This window comes from Limulus polyphemus, unplaced genomic scaffold (assembly GCF_000517525.1).
Source record: "Limulus polyphemus unplaced genomic scaffold, Limulus_polyphemus-2.1.2 Scaffold1793, whole genome shotgun sequence".
NCBI classification, from domain to species: Eukaryota; Metazoa; Arthropoda; class Merostomata; order Xiphosura; family Limulidae; genus Limulus; species Limulus polyphemus.
In genome coordinates this window covers 197,908-208,539 of record NW_013667403.1, presented here as the reverse complement: position 1 = coordinate 208,539, position 10,632 = coordinate 197,908, and the positions used below count along the sequence as shown (strand labels likewise).

General features: G+C 31.9%; 1 protein-coding gene across 3 annotated transcripts in view; it reads left to right on the top strand.

The window, feature by feature from the left end:
• The first annotated feature begins 291 nt into the window (after positions 1-291).
• LOC106464958 (transcriptional repressor protein YY1-like) overlaps positions 292-10,632 on the top strand; it is a 27,090-nt gene continuing 16,749 nt past the window's right edge. For 2 of the 3 annotated variants that reach the window (XM_022392769.1, XM_013925133.2), the window contains exon 1: positions 292-810. In XM_022392769.1, coding sequence (XP_022248477.1) covers positions 348-810 — 463 coding nt within the window. In that variant the 5' untranslated portion in view covers positions 292-347. The remainder of the gene's footprint in view (positions 811-10,632) is intronic. The other variant, XM_013925132.2, reaches the window with a different exon arrangement.

Here is a 10,632-nt window from a genome sequence, read left to right as displayed (position 1 = left end):
CATCCGCTTCTCTACGACTTTACTTATCTCCAAAGCCTGTCTTCTTAATAACCACACACCTACCCTACCGTTACTTAAGTTATCAAGGTTGCAGTACTCTCGTGATCAACGTGTTGTAATTTGGGGCATTAAAACTACAAATAATTTATAACGTGTTTCATTATACATATTCGTTTTCTTATATAAAATATTTATTTTCTTAACTTATTTTACTGTCTCAGTTCAATTTCAATTTATAGTATAATGTTATTGAATTTCTGTCATTTCTTGTTACGTCATGCATAATATTGGGTATCACGTGACTCAGTTTTCACAGCCCTTCATGAGCGGCCATCAATGTACCCAACATGGCGTCGTCTGATGTTGTTACCGAGGTTGAAATACAACCAGAAATTCAAGAAGTTGAAATTGAAGCAATCCCAGTAGAAATACCCGTAGAAACTGTTGAAACGACTGTAGAAACCGTGGAAGGTCAGCCTATGATCGCACTTCAACCTTTACCTGAGCCAGGAAGGGAAGAAATAATTTTACAAACTCAAGAAGAAATTGTTGGTGGTGTAGATACCGATGCCGATACTTTAGCAGGGTACGATCAAATCCCTGTTCCAGCTTCTGATGTGTTAATTGAAAGTCCAAGCACATCTGGCAAACGTGGAAAAAAGGGAAAAAAGCTTGGAGGCCGTGGAAAAGGAAATGAACTCATGTTTGAAACGGATAGAAGTACAAGAAAATGGGAACAAAAACAGGTCCAGATTAAAACACTTGAAGGAGAATTTTCAGTCACTATGTGGGCTTCAGGTACAGATGACGGTAAGTCGAGACTTTGGTACGCTAGTTTTTTCTGCATGATCATAAATGATTAAATGTAAATGTTAATCTATTAAAAGACGTGGGGTATTGCTAAAATTTTATTTAAAGCAAATGAGTTTTATAAACTAATCTGTCATTTATTTTGAGCTTTATGCAACTGTGGTGTAACTTAGCGTTACTCGAAAGTCGAAGTTAATGAGACGAAGGTGAATAAATAACATGATTTAGAAGTTGTCATAAACAGTAGTAACTATTAGTATTATTAATAGTTAGAATAGCATCATGCTATAGACTTGTATTGTAGAGTACTACTAGGTTATACCTTGTAGATTTTTACAGACCAGATTTGAATTTGGAATACATTAAAGTTACCAGTTATACTATACTGTATACACAACACTGTTGTTGTTTGTTAGCATTACTATGTTTTTTACATTAGTCTAAGTTGTGGAAATCCCGATCGGGCTCAGTTTTAATCTCAGCATTATGCAAAATGCTAACACAGCTGAAAAGTAAAATACAGGAGCTTGTTTATTTTATTTTCTACTGTTATGTCGAAGCAACCGGCCATGAAGTATCCATGGGCGCCGCCATGATGTTCATATCTTCCCTTTCAAAATGGCTGTTGTATTATGGTGGACGGCAGCCATGTTTGTAAAGACCGATTATATGGTTGTCCACTTTCATTAGCTGTTTTAATTATGTAGAATTGCTTTTTTTGATTATAGAATTAAACTTAATACGATTAAATATTTGAGTTATCAAATATTAAATGGTTTTGGAGTGAATAACTACATTTTTGATTTTATTTTGATGTAAAATTATTATAAAGATTAGAAGGTAAGTTACAGGCATGAGTATGAATACGCTTGCGTCCTTTTTGCGTCAGCGTGTTAGAAAGTGGGACTCGTATGTCTCACTCTAGAGTCACAGATAGTAGCCGTGTTGTAAGGCCACTTGCTGTAAATTTGAAAGCCTGTAACTATACGCGCACACATAAATCTTCGTCAAAGTAACCTAATAGGCCTTTTTTTTTTTAAGATTCAAGGATATTTGTCGTAAAACTTAGGAAAAAAATTCTACGTTTCTTGGACAGTTGAAGAGAATGTTAGGCCAATACGTTTCACTTTCTACTAAATCCTAAGCTTCAGTTGGTAAAAGAAAAAATATGCTTTCTTTTGTACTGTGATTAGAAAGTTTTATAAATTTAACATAATATACTTTATCATCATGTCATATAATGGTAAACTTATAAAACTTTCTAACCATTGTGTTAGAAATCAAATATTAATTATGGCATTAAATCTAAACATTTATTCATGCACTTTTTTTTTAGACTTTGCAGGAAATTTGGACTGAATCAGCTTCATATATTTTAATTAGATTGTTTATTTGATATAATTTATGATGTTTTTTTTTGTGTGTGTGTGATAGCCTAATCTAAGAATATTGACTGCCAAACTTACCAAAGAAAACTACTGTGTTGTGTGCATTATAAAACAAAATATGCCAAGATATGTTAAATACATAAATACACATCAAAAATGAAAACAAGATTGTAAAGGATGGTTTGCACATGAATAAAAAATCTTGGCATTTAGGTATTATTCCAGGCTCTGAAAGATTTTTTTTTAGTATCGAGTCATACAAAGTATTGGAAAACAAAAGGTATAACAGATTTCATTTAACATATTTCTTTATATAGAAAGGGCTAGAATTCTTTAAATTACACCAGTATTATGGGCAGCTAAATAATCAGTATTTTCAAAATTAGTCATAGAAAAGTTGTGGATTTAATCAGCATTTCTGCTACAAAAACTACTGACAGATTAGTAATTATTTTGCTGATCACAACAGCAAATGAAATGGTCATTGTCTATCATATGTTCACTATTAATAAACAGATAAACATACACATATTTATGGAAAAAACGAATTGCGTGTGAAGAAAATCCTTTTATCTAGCAGTATCATTCTCCATTAAAAATCTGACTTGGTCAGATTGACTAGTTCCATGTTTTTAAAGCTAATGATACTGTTTACCATTATCCTGAATTTACTATGTGTGTCTTTAAAAAATTTGCCCAGTTTTTAGAAACATTAAAAGTGTTATACACAAAAAATCACATTTTAAAATAAGATTTGTCTGTGAATATACAAAGCTTTCCGTAAGTCGAGAGTGATTTTCATGCTAAGAATAAAAATACCTTTTTGATCTTACAGTCTTCATATTTCTTTGCATAACTTCCAAAATGAATATTTAAAGTTCTTTTTTTTCTGTAAAAATTTATCTTTTATTTGCTCTAACCTAACATTAACTTTAGGGAATTCATCAATGTATTATAAAGAGAAAAGTTTAAAAAATTGAAATAAATGAATAACACAGTTTTTTCTCTTGTACTGACTAATGATGATTGGAAAGTTTCAAATTACTTAACAGTTTTGACTTAACTTTTTCACATCTGTTTCATTTCAGTTTTATTGCATCAAAAGCAATAAATCTCAGCAGGAGCCCATTATCTATTTTATTTTAAAGTTAAACACTACATGATTGCTGATGGTAATGTTTTAGAGGAGTTTGTGAAGTTTTATTTTACTTAAGTTTCTAATTTTTACAACATAGTTATTTCTTTAAAAAATCTGTAACAATAAATGTATATATAAAAACAAGGACTCTTTTGAACTTGAATAGATATTTTAGACATTCTTCTGTAAGCCTCTTTGAGTCTCACAAGTCCAAAAAGATAATTCATGTAGCTTTTAAGTAGGCATTTTTGAACACAAAATATGTATTAGCAACTAGAATAGAATATGCCAAATGTACAATGGTTTATCTGGCTTCCTAAGTAAGTTATAATAGGTTATAACTATTCCTTGAGTAGCTGGAGCACCAAAATTTAATCACCACATACAAAAATATATCATTATCTAGGGATCAAGACTCAAAACAGGGAGAAGTCACTTTTCCCTCCAGGTGCTAATAGGGAGAAGCTTTTGAAAATAGGGAGACTTCACATATCTATCAGATGCATTCACAACATGAAAACACTCTTTGATAAAGGAAATGTTTGTATAGGGATTAATTATTTCCATTATGTGTGTTTGTGTATTCAATTGTGCGAGTTGAAGCATTAGATAATGGAATTGTGTTTTTTAGTTTAAAAACATTTTGTTCAGAATCTGAGAAAACATTTAATTTACCTTTTATTTTTGCAATTTATATCAACAAAATTATTGCTTTTAAAATAATAAAATACAGATCTAAATTCATTGCATTTTTCTATGTTTTTTTTATTCTTTTAACTTACAATTTGAATATTGGACATGGGTTGTGGTCGTAGCAAGATTTTAATTCTCAGTGCACATGTATTGCTTTTTCTTGCATCTTTACAATTTGAGCAGTGCCAAAATTTGTTGCTATTTTGCATATAACTAAAGTCGTTCTGATTAACCCATTCACTGTGGCTGTTACATATATGGCTTATAAATGTTTTTCTGTTCACTGCATCAACTCATCAGAGTCAGTGCTGTCTAGTAAATCCATAACATAGTTTGGATTTTCCTCAGCTTTGGTGGTGCTTGTTGCTGTGGTAGCAAGATGTCATACAGGCCTCTCTGACATCTTTTTGAGAAAATGATACATAGAAGGAAGAAATAATTGATTTTGTGTATGGTGACATATAGCAGAATGTTGATGGGCAACATTCCCACAAAAAGTTATGATCCAACACCTTACACAAGAATTTTAAAATCAAAAATCCATATGTACCAGTCTCAGTGAAAGAAAAAAAAATAGAGGACATATATGTACCAGAATGAGATGCAGTGACTGCATTTAAAGAAAGGTTATTAACTTTTTATCTAATTTTTAATCAGTCTTTTGATTCTGTCCATAAGTTGACTCAGATTTTTCCAAAGGTTTTATGCCTAACCAATTTGCTAGAGAAATTCTGACCAAAAGAATAATATTGTTATAGGCAGCAATATACAAGTTTGATTTTATTGCATCCTTGAACTTTAAAGGTATAACAAAGACAGTTTAAAATTATACTATTTTATGATATGTACCTTAATTAATTACAACAGACATGATGATGTGATTGTGCTACTCACCAACTTTGAACAAATGTTACTGTGCACCATACTGGCTGTTTGGAGATAACAAGAAGACCTGTTTTTCATATGCCTTTATTGCAGAGTTATTGAATATGCAGCGTTTAACAAGGGGCATTCAAAGGTGTAAAATTTCTGCTGTACATTTACAATCATGTGTAGTTGTAGTAATTTGGTTGCATTCTAGAATATCAAAGAAAAATTGTATTGGTGCCAAGTTCTTCATTATATCATAAATGTAACTTTGATTCTAGGGATGTCAAATTTACCTTTCATAGGGGACAAGAAAGAAGATGGCCAAGAGGCCTGTGGCAATTTTTTTGCTGTAGTTGAGCAACTGAGTAAAAAACAATCCAGTGTTGGAAAAGCTTCTCAGGAAACCAAAAAGTTTAATGACCTACTTAAGCCCTACCATTCATAACAAAATAATTGAATTACTTTTTAAATATATTGTAAATGGTATAAGCAGTGAAATAAAGGAGGCACCATTTTTCTCAATAATCATTGACACTACACAAGATGTGGTCAAAGCTGATCAGCTAAGCCTTGTAGTTAAGTACATAATAGTAATCACAAATGGAGACTGTAAAACTGGCAGGAATAAAAATATATAGTGAATCCGATTTTGGTTTCCATAGAGTATCCAGCCATGATGCAAGTGAAATGGAGGCACAAATTCTACAGTGTATAGAAGAAAGAGGCTTTAACATGTTAAAGTTATGAGACCAAGAGTATAATGGGGTGGGTAACATGGCTGGTGCTTATACAGGAGTTCAATTGTGGATACTGGAAAAATTTCAAAGTGTCAAATATGTTTGTTGTCTCTCACAGTTTGAATGTGATTTTAAATGATTTGACGTAACCAATTATAGAAATTGCAGTATATACTAATATCATGAAATGTTTGTCAAATACAATTCTTTAGAGTAATAACCCTGGGTAATTTAAAGAAGCTGATAGTTTACTGAAACATTTACAGTCATTCCAAACAGTGTTTCTTATTATGTTTCTAACTAAAATTCTACTTTTTGTTGACACTGCCTCAAAACTTCTTCAAGTAAAGCCTCGGGAGCTAAGTGAAGCACGCAGATTACTTGAAGGTACTTATAATGAGACTGCCAAGTTTAGAAATGAATACAGGGAAATGAAATTTTTTGGTATTTACCATGGCTGATTTTTGGGAAAATGAGTGTGAAAGGTAAAGCATAGTTTTGATGAACTTTATTTAGACCCAACTGTCAACATCAGTTTGTGTCAACTGAAGAATAGTTTTCAAGGATTGAATGAAGTTGTGAGACTTTTTGCCTCATGCTACCACCAATATTAACAGTACTGCTTGATGATGAACTTTATAGCATTGGGAGAGACCTGGTTGAAACATACAAAATTGATCCTTCATCCTCTTTGCTTGAACAGATGATATGTCTGCACTATTTCTTGAAATTGGAATTTTCTAAACTAGATATGCTAAATGATCTTGACAGAATGATAATTGTAGTCTCAATACTAGTGTTAATAGCAACAGCTGAGAGCTCATTTTTGAAGTTAAAACAATGTCACAAACACATCTCAATGAACTTGTCGTACACTCTGTAGAACATGAGCATGCAAGAAGTTTGTACACAAAGGAGATGATTATCCTCTTTGCAGAGCAAAAAAGAAAGGTATAATCTTTTTCATTAAAATGCATGAAAATAATAGAATCCACTTTAGAACATCACTTATTATTATTAGATTATTCAACTTCCAATTTTTTTGTTCTTTATTTTATTTTATATATATGTGTATACATATAAGAGTGCTCACTATCTTTTTCTGAGCCCAGGCCCATGAGAGACTTGCTGTGGCCCTGCTTATGCATGCCAAGTTGGTAGAATATGGGTAAGCATGTAATGTTTTTGATGATTTGGCTGGCTTATATTATGGGTTTTAGAAATAAAATGTGACAACATTGTCTTCGACACAATGGGTTACTGATTGAGTTGAAAAATTAAGGCAATTTAAATTGTGCTACAGGTGAAGATAAAAAGCAAAATTTTGTTACTGTATCCTTTGCTCAATTGGTACTTTTAACTTCCTGGGGCATTTTGGTTTATGCCTACAGTGAGCTTCAATTGATTTGACACTGAATGTGTCTACTAATTGGTCTATCCGAATTTCCATTGAAATTTCACCCACATCAACATGTGTTGATGTCTGCTCATAATCATTCGAATCTAGTTTAGGATGGTATGACACGAACATGTATTTGACTGTTCCAGTAAACTGTGACACTGTCTTTTTTTAGAAAAATGTGAGCATTTGTTAAAGATGACAGCCATATTGTAGCTGCCATGTTTGACCTTGCCTGAATGGAAACTCAGCTATAATTGGCTGAAGAGCGTAACACACCATGCCAACTAACGAACCAGAGATGTGGTTTCTTATTACCTTCAGTTTGGTAGCAGGTTTCTCATTAGGGTTAGTCAGGAGATGGATTTGGGGGGGGGGGGCATTGAACAATTTTAGGGTTGGGCATTTCTACATATGGTCAGTCAGGTAACTGGAAACAGCTTTTGTTTTTCTAGGCCCAAGATTCAAAAGACAATAAAACAATAAAATTATGTATAAACAGGTGAAGACTTTTATGAGCCTTAAGCTGTTTAAGATAAATAATTGTTACAAGGCCAGTCAAGTCTTCTGAGTCTTTATAGAGTTAGGTTAGAAAAAATAACAGATAAAATATAAAGTTTTACTGGAAAAAACATTTAATATTCATTTAGGAAATTTCAGAGATTCCAAAAAATAAAATTTGAAAATATTTAGACGAAGAAAAGTATTTTTAATATTAATATGAATATCACTTTCCACTCAGAATAGTCAAAACTATAATTCTGTATATTCATGGACAAATCTTTAATAAAAATACTTAATTAAAAATTCAGATTTCTTTTTATACAAAAAACTTGTAATGTTTACTGAAAACTTGACAAATATTGTGAAGATACATAAAACTTACTAAAAGTTATAGTATGGAAACTGATGGTTACTTTGTGATTACAAGGTAGGTCACATCGACTGACCCTGTATGTTAAGAAACTTTTACACTGGCACAAGAGGAAACTCAACGACTATTTAAACTATACACGCTATGATAACTGACCCCAATCAGGGATTGAAGGTGGGTTCTGGAGACCATAATACCTAAATCCACCCCTGACAAAAACTGCTGCAAAGGTTTCTTTCATTACATCCACATTAAGTGTTCATGAAATTGCTAGTTTATGTAATGTATCTAAAGAGTCTTTTTCTATTCCTTTGACATCTCAAACTTTAGACCATCAAATGTTTTTTGGGGGAGGGGGGAGGAGTCACCTTGTCTGTTTCTCAGTATTCTTACAATCACTCTACAATTGTGCTTATTTTAAGACTTTCCTCTTAATTTTGTTCTCCTTGTTTATTTATTTTTTCTATTTGAAGCAAGTGGCTGCTTTACATGGTTCTTTTAATGAATTTGTCCCATTTACCATATGGCTTGCTTGTTCTTTTGAATTCTTAGCTCATGGAACTGTTTTACAAAGAACTTTTCTCCCTCCCAGTATTTCTGATGATCTCCAAAGAGTCTTTTTCTGGAACCCTTCTGTTTTTAGCAGTATTTCTTCAAAATTGATTTCTCAGTTAGGAATAGCTGCTCAGAGTTTTGACTTTGTGCATTCATTCTGTTCATCTGTAGGTTGTATCTACAGAAACATTGAAAACAAGTCTAAAGAAGTTGTAATTGTCATTGGTTAGGCCACATTTGGAGTATTCTATTCATTCTTGGGCTCTTTACCTCAGAAAAGACATTGAATTGTTGGAAAGGGTTCAGAGGAGGGTTACTAGGATGATACATTGGGTGGAAAGGCTATCATATGAGGATAGGTTAAGACCTCTGAACTTTTCTCTTGGAAAAAGAAGAGTTAGAGGTGATCTTATTGAGGTGTTTAAGATTAAGGGAATTGTGGGATGTTAAAAAGGTGGTGAAATGTAATTATGTAACAGTATATTACTTATTTTAAACCATGTCTTATTATTATTTTATTAAATTAACCCGCACATTCTTTAGAATAAATGACAAATCAGCAAGCTTAGTCTTATTGATACTGAAAACGATAAAGCGATAACAGCAGCAACAGGAAAAAACTGCATTAGTAGTTATGAATAAGAACTTCTGAGTGAGAGTAAAGAAGAGTTTATGATCATATGTCAGATAAGATATAGCATAAAAGAAGTGGTTTAATAAACACAAGACTTTTATAGTATGATGACATTCTCTATGTTGGTAGTACTACTACTACTACTTTTTAGTACAAAAACTATTTTAAGTATGATAGACTTGGTTTACAAGATTCCAGTATCTTTATTTGGTGTAGTAAACCAAAGATATCTGTATATATAATTTTTTTGTTTATTAGTGTTTATGTGGATTATACAATAAGTATTTCAATAATGAAGCTAAACTCAAGCTTGCTTTATTTGATATGAAGCGAGATGTGTATCGCAGACTCAAAAATTAATAGTCAGTATCATTGAGCTCAGCTAAAACATACTTGGTCCAAGAAAAAAGGTGCAGCTGTCCACAAGACATAATAGCCCCATAATCTCAACAAACATAATTTATTTCATGTCAGTTGACCATTCAACAGATGTTGAAATGTTGGTTATATCTATTGGTCAGTGCTTCCTTTTCATACTCAAGCCAACTGAAGTATTCACTTTTCTTCCAGACTTTATCCAGTCTTTAGTGTGGAGATTATTGTTCCACATCCATTTAGAGACACTGTAATAAATTTGAATCATACATCTTCAACATTAGAATGGAATTTCAATAAATAAAAACCTGTAGGTGGTCACATTTTCCCATTCTCTCACCAAATGAATGATCTCTGGAGCTGACATATTAGAGGAAACAACTGAGCATGCAAGTGCTCATGGAGGAAGTCTGTATTTTATGTGATAGTTCATGGATAAACTCTGCAGGAAGAAAAATGGAGACAACCTATGGTTTAACTGAATGTTGTTTAAGAGTTCAATGCATAGTTGAATTCTGTTTTAATACTGAAAATGTAGGTGTTACATTTTTGGTAACTGTTAATTGATAACTTTGGGAATGTTTCTGGATAATAACAACATTTTACTGAAAGTCTTATGGTGTTGCACAGAATATTTTACTGGATTAAAAGTAGTTTACATTCCAGTATTCATTAGAAACTAATCTTTGAAAATACTGTATCTTTCAGAATATAAGACGCACCATTATTTTGAAGACAAAGTTTGGGGAGAAAAAAGCTACAGTTGCCTTTGAAAGATTTTTATTAAACAAAAATTGAAGTTGATACTTTAAAAATTAGTATATATTGTTTTAAACACAAAAGAGCTCAAAACATCAAAATAAGAAAATACCGTAAATCAAAAAAAGGTTTACTGTTATTTTGTTTGGTTCAAAACCTGCAAAATCTTCAATGCTTTCACTGTAATTTATTTTTTTATTATTCAGAGAACATTATAAATAGTTATGTTTTTAAAAGAAAAAAACTTCTATTGTTATAAATAACACGTTCAATTGAACTAAACTATGCATGCCTATTTAAATATATTTACACGTGGCTTGTGTATAACATATTTATACATATATATTATTCATATCTTCGATGTATAGGACGCAAGCAGATTTTGACATCAAATTTTGGG